We start from the raw sequence: 17,814 nt of genomic DNA on the forward strand, positions 1-17,814 counted from the left end.
CTCTATCATATGACATACCCCCTTTCCATCTCCCTCACAGACAGGCACACATACACAAGGGCTTCCGCTTTGCCCGGTAGGGTGGTTCAAGTTTAATGGACCTTCAACATAGTCTGCTAAAACACTTCTGACAAGTACGAGTAGATCGGAACTTCCCATTCATTCAGTCATTTTCTTTGGAGCTACTGTAACCAGTACGGCAAGGCTAAAAACCTTTATAGACTGGATGCCATCAAGGCTATGAGATTGTTTAGCCTCGTTTGCCAATGGTGGGCCTTTTTCACATTACGAAAACATTATGAAATCAGGAATGCCACCCAACATCCCTGCTGATGAGTCTGTAAAGGCTGATTTAGACTTTGAAGTACGATGGTGTTGGTGTCGCACGCTGAAAATAGCCGGCTGTAATGCATTGTGAGCTTGCAGATCTGCTATTTTCGGCCAATGACACAGTCGTACGAATAAGCACAAATTAAGCATTGTCCAGTTTTATTAGGCTTCATGGATTATAGGAATATTGTCTGGATTTTGAGGATTATTTGGCCATCTGTCAAAGGTTTAGAAAATGTAATCTCTTATTAAATTAACTAAATATTGCAAATTATTTTGGCACAAGCCACTTTAAATATTCACATAATCCAGTGTAATACCATGTAATTAATCTCTCCTAACATGGCATACAATAGCATAACTAAAGTCCAAAAAACAGCATCCAAGAAAGCGGCAGAGAGGTCTGTGATACCAAGTAACCAGAAAAATTCTAATGTGGGTAAAGTGGATGAGAAAATAATTTCAGTGCTGAAGAAAATCACTCTCACCGTCTCATACACTAAACAAAATAAAATTAAAATACAAAGATTTGTCAGGAAAATTACTTCCTTAGTTTACTTGCCATGTATAGATAATTACTGTAGACCTACTGTATGCAAAAGGAATGAAAAGTAAATACGCCAGGACTTCTCTGGTACAAAGAGAAGCAAATGGGTCGCTTGGGTGGCACAGGGGTTTGAATCCACCATGATGCATACAGCTTTGTAAAGAGTCTATAAGAACACAGGGGTTTGAATCCACCATGATGCATACAGCTTTGTAAAGAGTCTAAGAACACAGGGGTTTGAATCCACCATGATGCAAGTCTATAAGAACACAACTGGCACAGGGAGGGAAGCCTGGGTGGGGAGGTACGTACTACTACAGGCCGAGACGGCACCCGTCAGCAGCAGTGTTAATTTTTCAGCAGATTTTGATTTAGTTTTGAATAACACACCATTTAGTCTTAGACCTATTTAGTCATCTGAAATGGTTTAGTCTTAGTCTAATAGACTGAATATAAAAATCTTAGTCTTTTAGTGCAATGTTAATTTTGCCAGAAAAGATTTAGTCTTATGCATAACACACCATTTAGTCTTAGTTAACAGGTTGAACGGGAGGAGTAGAATGGAGGAACTCTTCAACACACACACACACAAACACACACACGCACTATGGGAAGAAGGAAATTGCGGGAGTTGACTCCGTAGTAACGGATGGGTTATTAGTTATTATTATAGCACAATGACATTAGCCCCCCTGGCTAGTTACAGTAGCTGACCACTTAAGCACCCTGACCACACCCAGCACAATGACATTAGCACCCCTGGCTAGTTACAGTAGCTGCCCACTTAAGCACCCTGCCCACTGCAACAATGATATTAGCACCCCTCCCCACCCCAAGGATGGCCTATAGGTGAGGAATGTTGTTTTTCCAGTTCTAGATGGGAGACCATTAAGATGCATCCTTACTTCCTTCCTTTCGAGCAATGGAATGTAATTGAATGCCTGGAAATGTACCATTGTTTTGTCTGTAACCATATACCCCCTTTGCCCCCCGTGGCGCCGGCCCTGCAAATCCAAAAGTAGTGTGAATATTTCCACAGCCTAATTACTAAAGGATTGTGACTGTGGGACAGACATACAGTCTGACATACAATAGGCTACACGTGTGCACAGTTAATAAACAATGACCTATATGTCCATAGTTCTTAAATTAACATAGTTGGATTTTAACAGAAAGACAATGCCATAAATCAGTCAAAGTACAGACTCAACAGTAGCACACAGCATGCAAGGCAGCGATGCATGTATGCAAACATGTTCTGCAATGGTGGAAGACGCAATAGTTATAATGATATTAATAATAGCATTAGCAGCTTGTGACTGTGGGACAGACATACAGTCTGACATACAATAGGCTACACGTGTGCACAGTTAATAAACAATGACCTATATGTCCAGAGTTCTTAAATTAACATAGTTGGATTTTAACAGAAAGACAATGCCATAAATCAGTCAAAGTAAGTGACAGACTCAACAGTAGCACACAGCATGCAAGGCAGCGATGCATGCATGCAAACATGTTTCTCCAGCTGAGATTTAGTGTCTCCATCTCTCTCTGGAAGAGGTTTCACATGACCTGTACGGCCACACTGAGGCGCTCCAACACAAACACATGAAGCTTCAGCTGACACAAAACAACACCACGCTGTTTGTCCGAAACACACAATAACTCCTCTCGAACCGACGTCATGTGTTATCTTTAGCCATATAGACTCCATTTGACCCAAATCAACACCAATACCTAGCCTGTTTGTCCAAAACACACTATCTGCTCTCCACGTTTCTACTTCGCCACAACCTAATGTTAGTAACAAATGTATTGTTGTAGATTGTGAGAAAGGGATGTCAGAAAGCCAAGCGTTGTCAGTTTACTCACAGCACAGCACCGTCACTCCTGTCAGTTATTTCGTCCTGTATTGGTAGCCTATATTAGCCCAATATTGGCGTTACGCATTTCACTTGAATAATGTTGTGTGCGCACGTGCGCGTGCGGAGAAAGACAGTTATTTAATGAAACTGAAAATTATAACGTGCTGTCTCGCCGCCGTATAGCCTGCATGGCTATTCCTGTGTGTGTGTGTGTGTGCAAGGCAGGCGTGCGTGTGCGTGTGTGTGCAGGCGTGTGTACTCGGCAGTTGGCTGGCAGGCGAAAAGAGCCAAAGCGATACGTGTAATGTTAATATTTAGGCACAATCCAAGTACTGACAATGAACAATGTTGATGTAACTAAGGGATTCGCTGAGTCATTTATTTTGTAAATACAGAGATTTAGAAGGAATAAGCGAAATAGTGAGACTATAATTCCTCCCCTTCCTTCTTTCTCTTCTCCTCGAGAGCCGAGAGAACAGTCAGATTCTGAATTTCTGAGAGCTGTGAGCCTATTAGAAGACAGGGCAGTGTTGCCAGGTTTGCGAATTGTAAGCGAGTTGTAGTGTGTGTAAGTAGCGTGGTTTAAAGGCCTTGTTTCTGGGCCTGTTGGGGCAACAGCATAGGCAACAGTGGTTAGTGTTCCGTGTAGGGAAGGCTCGGGGTGTGGGTGAGCATGCACATGTTGGCTCTGATTGGCTAAGGCTAGTGGCCACATGTTTTCATTGGCTAGTGGCCACATCTTTTCATTGGCTGGGGCGCACATCTTTTGGCCACGTGACCAACTTTACAATTGTTAAAATAGATATCTTCACTGACAGCTGTTCTTAAGAGTAATCCGTTTGTGAATAAAAGATATCCAAATGATGATTCAGAGAGATAGATATGAATTAACAGCTTATGGAAGAGACACAAACGGTGCAAATAATACACAGAAACAGAAGGACAAGGGGTTCTCTTGTGCCTGCCAGTCCTTCCCTCCCTTCTCCAGGGGTTGACAGTTTGAGTGACAGCTGTCCAGTGTCCACCCTGACACTTCTGCTGCTGCTGTGGCCCAGCAGAGAACAGTGGAGGTAGGCACAAGCTACAACAGCACTTTATAGCATTTTATACATTGATTAACACATAAGTGGGGCAAACCAATTTAGTAATTTAGTACGACGTGTTAAAACTGGACCAGTAAAGGGATCGGAGCAACCCTCTTTAGAATGAATTCATGGTCTATTTCTCTGGTTATTAAGCGAGAACAAAATAGGCCGTCACCATCACAGTGTGTCATAGCAGTGGATAATGATGCTTTAGTGTGCTGAGAGTCCAGGGTAGAGGTTGTGGTGCATCCAACACATGCTTCCATTCTCACGTCATCAACCAAAAGATGTGAAGTGATGAAAACACAGTGCAAATGCTCAATGAAGCTAAAAGCTAAAAGTGCCACCGTGTGCTGAACTGTCATCATGTGTGACCTCGCAGCGGAAGTCAGTCAACATGTCAAGCATGGAAACCACTGAACTGCCAAACATTCTTGCTGTGTATGGTGTGTAAGAATTCTCACATGAGACACTAGATCAGATTCAAAGGAACCAAAACACAGAATGGAAAACCGTGACATTGGACAGTTCACAGAATGTCTGCCATGCCCCGTGTTCTTGACCAAACTCCTTCCCAAACTGAAATGTACCGGTAATCAAAGCATGTATACGCTTTCCTCCTAAAGGGGCTGTTCTTCATTGACAGTAATGTTAATATATTCAATAATAATCATCACAACATCAACAACAACTAGATGCACACAAATGCAAGTGCACGTGATTTTTGTTTGTGCTCAAGAAGAAAATAGTACCGACATGGCATAAACAACTTTGTAATGACTTGCATGCATGTCATGTAATGGGTGGGAGAATAGACCCTTTTCCACCACACATCAGCTTTCACAGACAGCCGAGGGAGGTTACCGGCTTATGCAACCAGGGTTTGATTGTGGTAATGTCTGCAGCCAGAAGGGCATAATTCTTCCATGTTGGGAGAGGTAATAAAACCTTCAGATGGCAACGCGGCATGAGGGGGGTGAAGGAAAAGAAAAACTTATTCACCTCTTGCTCCCAAAAGTCCCATTATTCTTCTGGCTATTTTCTCCAGCATTATTCATGAGGCTACATTTATTAGTATGGTAATGGCTGCTTAATTCAATAAACCCTATATCAATTTATTTATGAATTAATTTATTCGTTAGGTTGAGGGAGATATAAATCGTAAACATGGGCTAAAAGCCAATTAGTTAGCTTGGCGGGTAAACTTTGAAATAAACATCATCAGGCAGGGTAGAGGACACTGGGCATATTCATATGAATCCAACTGCTTCCAAAACTTTTCAGACAATTGAAAAAGTAAACATCTAATTATCAATAGTGGCAATATGCATTTTACTGTAAATAAAGCCACCTGGCATTTGGAATGAGGCTGGATGATTGGTGAATTTATTTTCATGGTTAAGTACGTCAATCTCTGGCAATAGCAATGCTACAGTGCACACAGTAAAATTATAGATTCCTGTAAAAGCACCATTCTAATTAACCCCCAAAACCTGTTACCAATTCCCTGGCTCCTATTTTATCCCTCGTCCAATTTAGCACTACCCTGCCAGCAGGAAAACCTCTCATAATTAAAGCAGACGGATCCGGGACTGACGTTTGGTATTTTTCCTGGGAGAGAAAGACAAGAGGGTCATCTATGCTTCCACACATGGAAGAAATGTGGGATTTAAAAAGGGCAAGAGTTGAAAGGTGTAGACCCCATGCCATTAATTAGTAGTACCACAAGAGGCTTTCTCTGAAGTAGAGGAAGTAAACACAAAACTGTTTGAGGCCATTTCATTTTAAATCAAGAGACGTGATAAAAAAAAGGGGGGGGGGGTAATTTAAATGGACCCAATTTATTTTGCCTTCTTCCCTAGTTTATAGTCTTCCTCTGTCTTGACACCCCATTCCTTTATATCCCTTTGAAAATGTCCCTGGTCTTCCACTGTTGTTCTCTTCTGGCTGGTCCAAGGGGAAGCAGGGCTGTGATGTGTTCGGTGACAGAAAGAAGAAATAAGTCCTAGTGTGTTGGGATGCCTCCGAGCAATCCCCACAAACAAACACACAGGTTGGAGGTATCACAAGGGGGAAGTCGGGGAAGGGAACTGGGAGGTTGAACAACAAGTAAAGAATGAAAGAGAAAGTGCAATGGAGGAGAGTCACAGGAGACCCAGTGAGAGAGGCGCGTAATAATAACAACAGAAGGGAGAGCTGGGCAAAACTAGGGTGAGTGCCAAGAGGAAAAGGACAAGACACACTGCTGTCGAGAGAGAATGAGCTAATGGCCTGAAAGAGCACAATAGAGTTTGGACTATGGATTCTTTAAAATTCTTTCTACAACAACTAGAATATTGCAGCTGGAAACTTAACTTCACAAAAGTTGTATAGCGGAATTCTAGATTGTGGTTAGTAATGGCAGCTAATTTCAATCGTACTGGACCTGAGAAAGACTAACTCTAACTGCTACAGTATTATGTTCCCAAATCTAATTACTTAACTAAAAACAACAGGTAACCAGCAGGACCACAAACCTACAACAGAACGTAACCTTCACTGACATGTCATCGAGCTTGGTCATTAAAAAATCTCCACAGAGCAGTTTGTTGTTATATTATGACTGAGCTACACCAGAGAATGTGCACGTAATGAATGCACAGTCCCTGAACACACAAAACTCTCCTGGCTACACCAGATCTGTGGGCGCGTGCAGATTTGCACCACTATCTCCATTTGGGAGACATGTCGGGGCATACAACGTAGAGAAATAGAACCGATCCTATTTTTAGAGGATGCGTATCCGTGCTATTCGCATCTGGTGTAGCCGGTATCATTGACATGCATTGGATCTTTTCAAACGCGCTGTACATGCGCAGTAAATTCCACGCACAGACACGTTCGGTGTAGCTCGGTGTTACACATTTGAGCAAAGTTATTACAGAAGTTATTACAGACAAACGATAATAAAATATTCCAGAACAGGAGGAAGTGATCGACATTATATGTCTGCAAAAATGTCCCTCTTTTTGTGTACACACAAAATATCTGCCTTTGCTTATTCTGAGCCAAAAAACTAATGATTTCTCAGTAGTTCATAATGTGACTCCAGGGACGATGGTCCATTTATAATAAGACTAGCTGAGATGTGTGGAAGCTTGCAAGTGTAGAATAAGCACAGTGACGATTGGCCTTAATTGGCTTACACTGTAATTTCCCTTGCATTATCATGATCGTCCTCTGTGTGGGAGTGTATAGAAAGAGAGGGTGTGCGGTCTTGTTTAAGTAATTATATTTTGTCTGACTGGAAATTTTATGGAAATTGTAGTCCAGGAAGGAAGTGAGCCCAGTGTCCAGCTGCAATAGCAGACCTACAAGCTCGTAGTGCGCCACTCTGTGGCACGCTATGAGCTTGTAGATCTGCTATTTTTCAATAGCTAAAGCATAACATAATGCTAACACCAAAAGGTGAATCTGACGACTGACGAGTCCCGGGCTCAGCGAAACTTTACTGCATGTAAACTAGACGCTGAATGAAGAAAAACTGTCTGTGCTTCACCCATTTTCAACCAATGTTCATATAATAGGTCCTCGCTAATGCATATATATATATATATTTTTTTTTTTGTCTACTTTGTGTCTCAGAGGAGGGCTGTGGGCAATTCAAAAACCTGCCTACCAGTGTCATCATCGATGGGGAACCCCAGCTAATTGTTCTCGTGTTAATAAAAAATACTGTCTACAGCAAAAATAATTCATCTGTTCCATTCCCAACGGTACAACACACGCACAGGCCTTCAACGTGAGATGGTACACTGAGTGGGCGGCTAATGCTCCGACTCCACGACACGCCTGGCCCACGCTACGGTGGAAATATATAACCATATATAAAAAAATTATATATGGTTTGAATTGATACCAAGCTGACGAATAATTATGGTGAATGTGCAACAGTGACTTTCAATTTAAGTCATAAAATTGTGAAAATATTTTACTTGGGGGATCAAGCAAATACGATTGTTAGAAGTTTGGCAGTTTCTGAAACTTACGCTAATGAATGAAACGTTACCATCTCTATGGTAAAGAATGTTAAACTCATATTCCCTGCCAATGACGTTTTTTGTGTGGGTTTTTAGTTTTTACACTAGATGTCGCTCTTAGCTAACCTATGAGTTTGAGGCTCAATAAAGCCAGGAACCAGGAAATCACGTGGTCACAAAACCAGAGCTCACATCCACTCCCACGTTAGAGGATTTTCTGAAACGCCTCCATCTCCCTTCCTGTATCATTCCACTTCCTCTTCCACCACCACTGCATTTTTGTCAGACGATGACAAAGGACCGGATACAGTTCATCTCAAAAACATTTTGTAGGCATATTTCGATAGCTTAATCCACTAAGTACTACCTCATCCTCGCAACACCGATATGCATATACTTACAATCTTACATTTAAATGCCATTGGATCTATTTGAATTAAAAACTTTTCAAAGTCATTTCAGAGAGAAAGAAGAGAGAAAAGACTACTACAGGGCTATTCAACAGAATTGTTCAGGGAGCCACATTGTCAGAAAACCAAGGGGCTGGGTGCCCTGGGCCGTGCTGTGAGCTTGTACATCTACTATTTTTGAATACGGTAGCCAACTCTAAAATGATAGTTGCTTTCGTGGTTTTAATGGGTATGGTATGCTTTGGCGGTCAACAGTAATGTCAAGTGTACCGTGAGTCACAAGTCAATGAGCTAAACATGACAAACCACTGGTATGGTTTGGACTGGTATTAGCCTATGCTGTTCCTCCGAGGACTTGATTGCCAGTGATGGAACAGTGACATCGTAAATGTAGGTGAATCAACAGCAGAGGTGCCTACTAAGGTGCTATTCCCTTAGTAACTTGTCCCAAAGGAAGGGAGAGAGGAAGGGTCTGGTGGACGGAAGGGCGGAGGGCAGCTGATCGTTGCAGCATCCGTGGTTTATTGACCTCCTGCGATTCGGCTGCAGCACTCCATTACCCCTGAGGTCAAGATAACTACAACATTGAAACAATAAATAATTGATCTGCCTCCAGAGAGGAAAACGATGGGAAAGCAGGGTAGGGGAGATGATGCCGAGCCTACCTATTCACATGCACAGGGCCAGTGAGTCCGTCACTGAGGACGCTCCGAACCCACCACCCCCTTCCACCATCACTCATCTCCCGAGCCACCTCCTGTCTCTGTTCCCTCCTCCAAAGATCAGAACAGGTCTGCAAGCATAGTGGTGCCTGACAAAGGGCTAGGCTGAGTACCATGTGTTTTAATGTTGAGCTGTATGACTTGCTAGTCTTCCCTCTATTCTCTCATTTGTGTCTCATATCTTCCCTTTTATTTATTTTTTCATTGGGGGTGGGGTGTGTGTGTGTGTGTGTGTGTGTGTGTGTGTGTGGGGGGGGGGGGGTCAGCAGCGATAACGCTTTCAACTGTGTCCGTGTGTACTGAACCAGCCCCCCACAGCAGCGGGAGGAGGAGGAGACGGCAGCCAGCGTGAGCACTGTCATTTCCCCCCCTCCTTTCCTTAGTCCCTTTCCCTCCCACTCTCACTTCTCTCTCTCTCTCTCTCTCTCACACATTCTAGAGCTCCTTCTGCCATTGCCACGGCCATCGGAATAACGGCCTCCCTCGTTCTCGAGATCGCGCCACTTGGTTATGCAATGCACAGTAGTTCTCCCACAGCAAATAGTTTGCGCTGGGAACCGACAAGGCTGCCAGTGGTTGCGGGCTCGCGTGGACCGCGCGACGGACTCACGTTGCTCTCTACATTTTCTTTGTGCTCCCTAGGATTTTACTGCTGCCTCTGTGGAATATCACCTGCCGGTGGGTCTGACTTGCGTCTCCTACAGATCTGCACGTTCTTCCAGAGCACAACGGAGCCTTTTTTCTTTTGGTACAAGCTGCGAGCGCTTATCGGATCCCAGAGAGTTTAACCATGCGCGACTGTAAGCGGTGAGGTTCAGCAGCTGGTGACAGGCATCACTGAGAGGCACTAATTGCACTGTTCACCAAGCAGAGGCAAACAAGGCAAAGGAGAGGAAAGTGCTAGAAAGACAGGGCAACTGGAGTGCGTGTGTATACATTTGATTATAGCTGATCTCTCGTTGAGCAAATAAGAGGGTCAAAGAGCCAGGAGGAGGGGAGGGGACGAAGAGTTTGTGGAAAGCAGAGAGAGAAAAAAACTGAGAAAGTAGGGAGGGAGAATGAGGAGAGCAGTGGGGAGGGGGGGAGCAAAGGGGGAGAGGGTTTCTCCTCACTCCTTGAATGGAGGCTGCTAGCACTTCAGCTAGAGTGAAGCAAAACTGGTGATAAGACAGCAGCGGAAAACAACACGACTCTTCTGAGGGGGGAGGGGGGGTGTCCGAAACCTGACAGGTGGCGCAAAGCACAGATGAAGAAGAGAATTCTGCTCGGATGATTTTCGCTGGAAAAGGTGCCTGCGTACGTCGTTGCTGAGCACAGAGGGGCAGTCGGGGGAGTCTCTTTCTTTCCATCGCTGCCAATCCTCGTTCGTAGGCAGCGAGACATCGGCAACACGTTCAGCCCCCTTTCTTCCTTCCCCCCTGGATGCAGCCAGAAACCCCCTCCCTCCCTGTACGAGGCCATGCTTCTCCACTGAGGACCCAAAAAAGAATGCTGGATGATGCTGCTTTGCACCTTATACGCCTTAGGGTAAGCCACTTTTCAGTTATACAAATCGCATTTTTTCTAACACCAGCATTTATCATCCCCCCCCCCGTTTTAAAAAGCATAATAAGCATGACCTGTCTATATCTGGGACTGGGAAGGATTACAGGGGAGATGATTGTAGGTGGCGTTAACACTGGTCAGGTCTTTTAGCTCTGCATTCCTATATGAGCTCTGGCTGTTTACATCGTGGCATATGAATTTCCCTGGTGAGCTGACACCGTTTCAAGACCCCAGTCAGTAGCTCCCCGGGACTGCTCCATGGGGACGACAGAGGACAACTACTTACATGTTTCTAGAAGCTCAGGAGGTGTTGTGTGTGCGTGTGTGTGTGTGTGTGTGTGTGTGTGTGTGTGTGTGTGTGTGTGTGTGTGTGTGGGGGGGGGGGGGGGGTGTCATTAACTGCCTTCTGGGGAAATAGGAGGGCGAGCAGGAGACTCCAAATGGGAGCATTAACTCATGCTGATTTCAACAATGCCAATGTTATTGTACACTGTTGCGGTTTAACGCTTTCATTGCTAGTAATCCAAAAAGATTTCGCCTCCTAGCTTGCCGTTGTTGGTGGTGGTAGAGGGTGGGGGGTCACGCACAGCTCCAGCTAGTGCATGGCAGGTCATAAACACTGCCGTTCATAGAATCTCTATTAGATGGCTATTGTTTCTTGAATTTGCCATTGATTTCCTCTTCTGGGGGTGAATAATGCTTGCACGGCTGACTGAGTCATGGACTGTTTGGCTGCCATTGTAAAAGCACAGGTAGACAAGCAGCAAGGCAGGGACTGCAGAATAGCAGTGGAGCCTCAAAGGCAACATCGAAATTCAAACCACATAATGCATATTCTTAATGATCCTCATCGCAGGTTTCTCTAGTCAGTCCTTTATATGAATGTGTACCATGCTTCCAACACAGTCTTTCATTCCTGTTTTTCCCCACCCCCCCACACAGATAAATGCCATCATTGCCGGGGTAGCTCTGCATCAGGACCATGGGCACGACGGTCGTCACCCTTGAGGAGGTGCGGGCATTGGAGGGCAAGGAGGAGCAAGAGGAGTCCATCTTGGCCATGCTAGGCATCATTGGCACATTCCTCAACCTCTTCGTCATCGTCTTTGTTTACATCTACACCACCCTGTGAAAGCCAACCTAGAGAGGGTCATCGAGACTGTAGCCCAGACAACCAACTGGAAAATAAGGCTTTTGCCGGATTAAGCCGTGGATAAGGAAGGTTGCTAAAAGCCAAAGCTTGCTGAGGGAAAGTGAGACATGGTCACCTTCCCCAAAGAGAGGAGAACATGGTTGGCTAAGAATGCAAATGAGGAAGCCATGTCGTCATGTCACAGCCATGAGCCAGGGAGATAACAGAGGGTTAGAAGTCCCACCAGGAACAGAGCTATGCTGGAACCAGGTAGGCCAAAGCCGGAGAGACTGGACCAGACCTGATGAGGCCCCAGCCAGGTCTCACCCCCCTGGGGGTAAGCATGGACGGTGGGGCCTGAGAGGAACCGGCAAGATCAATTTTAATTCATTTCTGCTGGACTCGTTGGAGAGATGAGTCGAACATGACCATCTTCTGGACAAACCCAGTGTTTTTCTTTTGTCTTTTTCATTTGATTGATTCACCTTCTTGCAGCAATGTACAGACGGTAACTATTTCTGGCTTGGGTCAGTTTGTCGAGTGGTGTCGCGAAGCCTGTAGGAGCCCGCTGTGCTGGGAAGCCATTCTGGAGGAACTGTCGGCCACTGCATCCAATCGATAATCTTCAGGGGCAGTCGTTTTTACGGCCTCTGGGCCACCGTCAAGGAGTGCGTTTCCTCGGCAACGCGGCTCCAGAGCAGCTGTGATGTACTGTGCTCTGTTGAGCCGCCCGTCGTCACAATCACACACACACACACCATACAACACACACACACACACACACACCATAACACACACACACACACACACACACACACACACACACACACAACACACACACCATACGACACACACACACACACACACATTAGGACACACACCTTACGACACACACACACACACACACACACACACACACACACAAGCAGAAATAACTTCTCATCAAATGCATCTACAGTACTTGCAGTAAACCACGTGTTCAGTAGAAACTCATGGACAAGGACAGACAGGCCAGAGACTGCCAACAATTAACATATTTCTATTCAAGAATACACCTGCTACTACTTTCAGCACCATGTCGTGGAAGTGTTTCGACCCAAGTCTACATCTGCTACTACAACAACGCCACATTTCAAACAAGAGATGCATCATTAAATGGAACATTTAAAAGGATAAATGATATTTTGTAATAATAAAATAATAATTGAACAAGTGTTTTGTGATGAAATCCTCAGAAGGTGAAAGCAACTAACGGTTAATAATGGAGAAGGCTGAGCTGATTTACTAATACTTTTATGATGGAGGTAACTGCTACTCTTTCTGCATCTCTTTCCACCTTTTGGAGTTGTTTGGGGGGGGGTTATGAAAACGTCCCTTTTGATGTATTTGTTCACATTGATTTCAGGGTAGTGTCAGAAAGCCTTTTTCTGTATGGACTAAACAAAAGACAAACGCTTTTTATAAATATATGAATAAACTCTAGATGTACTGTGCAATAGGGGACATTTGAACAATAAAATGCGTATATCAATTAGAATAGCCTCAAGTCTTATATGTGAGACTCAATAAGTGTGTGTGTGTGTGTGTGTGTGTGTGTGTGCGTGTGCGCACGCGCGTGCATGAGAGCGAGAAAACGAATGAAAAGATTAGAGGTTGGTTATGTCAAATTGAGTGGGGGAGGAAAGTATGTTTGTGTGTTTCTCAGAGCATTGTAAAAATGGGGGTTAAGGTAATTCAATTCCCTCTATTAGGATGCATAAGGCATAGACCTATACATGCAACATGGATGGGCCATTACTGGTCCTCTCTTTTCAGAGCCCCATTACGATTCTCTGAGCATCTTCAGGTTTTAAAAGAAGAAAAAGGTCAGGGTTGCTTCACACATGCGATGCACATGAAAACAGTCACCTCCACTGATATCCACATGAAATCCTATCATAATAAAGCAATAAAGGGGAGGGGCGTTTCGTCTTGCTCGCTTGAACTTTAAGGCATGTTGACCCACTTGGCCGATTTGTTTCCAGCTGTGGCGTCGATGCAGTGATCTGTGGGAGTGTGTGTGGATCTGTGTAGTGTGTGTACGGTACGGGAATCAATGGAGCCCAAGGACATATAAGACGAGACAGCCACGATGGCAGAAACTATGAGAACTGAAACATTACAGGTAATTAGAACCTGGGTAATGCCATACGCTACACAGACCAACCAGATGGTGTAATAAATCACAATCCAAGATATGTACCAAATCCACACACATGCACCAACTCCCCTCTAGGGGAAGAAACACATGCATCGCTGTGACTTCAACATCACCCAAACCCACAATTTTATCTCACTGAACGGCTGTTACAGTTCATCGATTTACTGGATTATAAAAAAGTATCAATTTCAAAAGAATATATATTTTAAAACTGTTTGTTTCAAAATATATAATGTGTATGATTACTGTGATACGATATGTAATCACATGATTACTGTGATATGATATGTAATCACACGATTACTGTGATACGTCTTCCATCCTACTGTATGTTCAAGGAGAAACTAAACTTTTCAGTTGCTTGTCACTTCAGCTTCGTGCACAATGTTGGACAGCCAATTATTAAACATATTGAGGGCTTATTTAGTGTCCAATTATTAATAAAGTCTACGCATGATCACAAGTGATGTCTACAGATAACATCCAATTGAATATATGCACATGCAAAACAGACACCCCATGTTGTTTGCACTGTGCATGTCTTTGAATAGCATAAATGTTAAATTAGGCTGTTAGTAGCAAACCACAGCATGCAAGCCGCCTTTGTTTTCAATCTACGCATATTTTTTGTACATATTTATTTTATGCTAGAATAATAGAATCGATAGTCGATAGCAGCTCTAATTCTTTCATCTTATGTGAGATTAGAGGGAGAAAGTGGAATGTTTACAAGGGTGTGTGCATGTACGTACACATGCATATAACACAGACGCTTAGTTGAGGGAGAGATAGAGAGGGAGAGCTAGAGAGAGGGAGAGATAGGGAGAGGGAGTGTGTTATTTAGGAACAGAGGTAGAATCTCCCCGACACAAACTTCCACACGTTCCAGAGAAGACGAGCCACTGGAAGGCAACCCTCTGTGACGACCGCAACTACCATGACGACCGTGGCTACTTCAGTCGGGAATGCCCTCTCTACAACCTCCCCCCCTCCCCCGGAGGCACCAAGCATGAGTGAGCCACTTGAAAATACGTGAACGCACACTTTTGTTCACATTCCAAGGAGGCACGAAAGGCGCACGGCAACAGAATAGAAAACCAACATCAGAAAGCGGGGGTAGATTGTGAATATGCAATATGCAAATCTGTAGAGATGGGAAGAGATAATGAATAAAGGTGGCATGCTTGGCATTCAAGTGGCACTGTCTACTGCCGTTTACAGGTCTCGCTATTAGGGAAACCCTTCACGTGTGTGCATTTGCACTCCAAAATATGCATACGGTAGGTAAATAACAGGTACAGTATGTGGAGCATGTCACATTATATCCTAGTATGCTTGCTGTATGTCCACATATTCAGACAGTATGGTCTTACCATGTGACCGGGGTGGTCTGAGGTCATGAATCAGAACAACCTGCCCTCTCCACAAACGCGCTCATGTTCAGATTACCCACCGATCGACATGAATGATAAGCTCAAACGGTCACTCGTCAGTGGCGCCTGTTGCAGCCGCCAATAGCTTTAAATCACATCTGCTTTGGTATGAGAGCAGATGGATGGGATGCGCAGAATGTGCCCAGAGCTAAGGTCTTGTAACAAAATGTACACAGGACATTATGACTCAAACCCCCAAAAAATACATTTTCCAATTAAAGTAAGTTATTACAGTGGTGGCGACAATAAAAGACATTACCTCTCAGTAATGTCTTAAGTTCCTGTGATGGAGTGCCAGACGGCAGTGGCAGGGTCAGTAATGTGTCCCAAAAGGGTTTGCCAAGACACCGGTGACTAATGTGGAACAATGCGCCGTGCCCGTCGGGACCGGGGCTGAGAGCAATGAAGAGGTGTGTGGGCCACTGGGGAGATTAGGGGTGTGAGAACAGGAGGGGGATGAGAGGAGTAGAAAGGGGCAAGGGTCGAAGCTCTGCTTAGCATGGGTCATCAGAGGCCTTCCACTCGCTCCTCTTTGTTAGGGAGCTCTGGGGTGTGCTAAACTTCATACCGTAGACGAGAGGGCAGTATCAAATGTTACACTGAGGAAGGAACGTGCTAATGATCCTATAGCTCTTATAGACACTGTGGTTAATGGTGTTAGACTTTAATGCAATAGTTGGACATTTCCCCCTTAATGACTCTGGTGTAGGATATGAAAATTGATTACAGATTATTCTTCATTTTGTGGCAGAATTTTACAGTTTCCATAACCTGGTTTGGCAATATGATGCGGTTACATTAGCAGGAAGCTTACATAGAAGTGTACTTAAAACAATGTTATCAGTGGGATAAAACGGGACATAGCCCTTTTCCATTGATGTTTGCTCTTGTCAAAAACTACCAGATTGTTTTGAAGCTCAATTCCACGAGAGAGGGGATTAGCCCACAATAACATCTCAATCCTACCAACACGTCTCACAATGAAGGCATTTCATAATTGGCCGCTCCACGGTGGACGTATAAATGCCGCAATCTCAAGTCTTTTCACTACTGAAGAGATTGTAAGACCTCTTCAAAGAGACAACACTCCACAGGCTCAGCTATAACCTTCAGTGGCTGTTTGAGACTTGTGTGTAAACCCGTGCATGCACCATGCTGGCATGCTGAAACCAAAGTGAACAATATTCCATGCAGAATTACCGCGCTATAGAGCCAGAGCAGCAGGACGGCAGGCTATAAATCTTTGAGCCGAAACAAAGACCCCAGCAGGCAGGCAGCACTCTCCCACACAAGACGACACACACCAATATGGCTTGGAAGTAATGCACAATTGCGGGCTAATGTAGTGCATACCACTCACATCTTACATTTTACATTAAGCACACACCCCTCCACACACACACACACACACACACACACTAGGCATGTGGAAAATAATCGATACGTATCGATACATCGATTATGACGTGCGCGATGCGAGTGAATCGGTTCATTCACTGTGTGTCGGTAAAATTGACGGGTGAAATCTCGATGGATCGTTCGCGGAGTGCTTGCACCGGTAAAATCCGTGGTTGCACTGTTTTTTCATGGTAAATTTCACCCTATCCTGTGTTTCCGAGGCGCATTGAACGTACCATCAGAAAAGGAAGGAAAAAAAAGGTCTCTCGCAGCCAGCTCCGCACAGTGTGCGGCTGTGCGCTGCGAGCACGCAGCTACTCTGTGCAGAGTATACACGTTGAGACAACAGACTATAATGAGCACCCGCGACGAACAGAAGTGAACCCCACGCACAAAGGAAGCACAACCTTTAGCTTTATAAAATAGCTGTCCGTCGATCAGTTGACTTTTCACTGTAGCGCTGCGTGCTGCAAATGATCCACACCCCACAGCTGTTCTAGCTGATTCTCCGACGCGAATCTGCGTCGCGACTCGCGATCATCAATTTGTAATTAAAGAAAGCTTCTGCTTCTGCTTCTGCTTCTGCACACGTGTACAACAACAACAACGCCACAGCTGGGTCAGTGTACTGCTTGCGTTTAAAGTCGTTTACAACCGTTCCACAACTTTCCACTGTCCAGCTTTCCCCTGCTATTCTCTGGGATAGAAGCCTTATTTATATTCTGCAGCAAGACTGTGTCGCACGCCTAAAATTGCAGATCCACAAGCTCACAGCGGGGCGTGGATGAGACGCGTTGTGAGCTTGTACATCTGCTATGTATTTATAACGTTAATAATACATGCAGGCCAGGGTCTTCAATGTTTTTTAGGTCAAGCCAAGGACCACTTAGCTGAGAGTGAGAGATCAAGCAGGGACCCCCACTATACATAGGCAATTATATTATTAAACTGTGTTGCAGATTAAACTACTTGTTTGACAGCACTACGAGTGTGACCTGTCATTTTTGTTTTGTTTATTTGTTTATTTTCTATTTATATGTTGGTAACATTAATTGAGCTATTACATAGGATATTACATTTTAATCTCTTGAACCCTCTATACTCAAAACCTCAAATTGACCTTTG

The 17,814-nt window shown here is 44.3% G+C and overlaps 2 protein-coding genes across 13 annotated transcripts in view; one reads left to right on the plus strand and one right to left on the minus strand.

Annotated features, from left to right (window-relative positions):
* Positions 1–17,814, minus strand: part of birc6 (baculoviral IAP repeat containing 6) — a 137,201-nt gene that overhangs the window by 37,175 nt on the left and 82,212 nt on the right. The gene's annotated exons all lie outside the window — the stretch shown is intronic.
* LOC308328009 (protein TUNAR-like) lies at positions 10,118–13,216 on the plus strand. Its single transcript, XM_080781682.1, has 2 exons — positions 10,118–10,508; positions 11,469–13,216. Exon 2 carries the CDS (start codon positions 11,509–11,511, stop codon positions 11,656–11,658), a length of 150 nt encoding a protein of 49 aa, XP_080637808.1. The 5' UTR covers positions 10,118–10,508; positions 11,469–11,508; the 3' UTR covers positions 11,659–13,216.

The sequence above is a fragment of the Protomyctophum bolini genome (assembly GCF_963924005.1).
Source record: "Protomyctophum bolini genome assembly, chromosome: 14".
Taxonomy (NCBI): domain Eukaryota; kingdom Metazoa; phylum Chordata; class Actinopteri; order Myctophiformes; family Myctophidae; genus Protomyctophum; species Protomyctophum bolini.

What these genes read in the sequence shown, in the direction of transcription:
- LOC308328009 (XM_080781682.1), top strand. Translation starts at nt 11,509, where the DNA reads ATGGGCACGACGGTCGTCACCCTTGAGGAGGTGCGGGCATTGGAGGGC.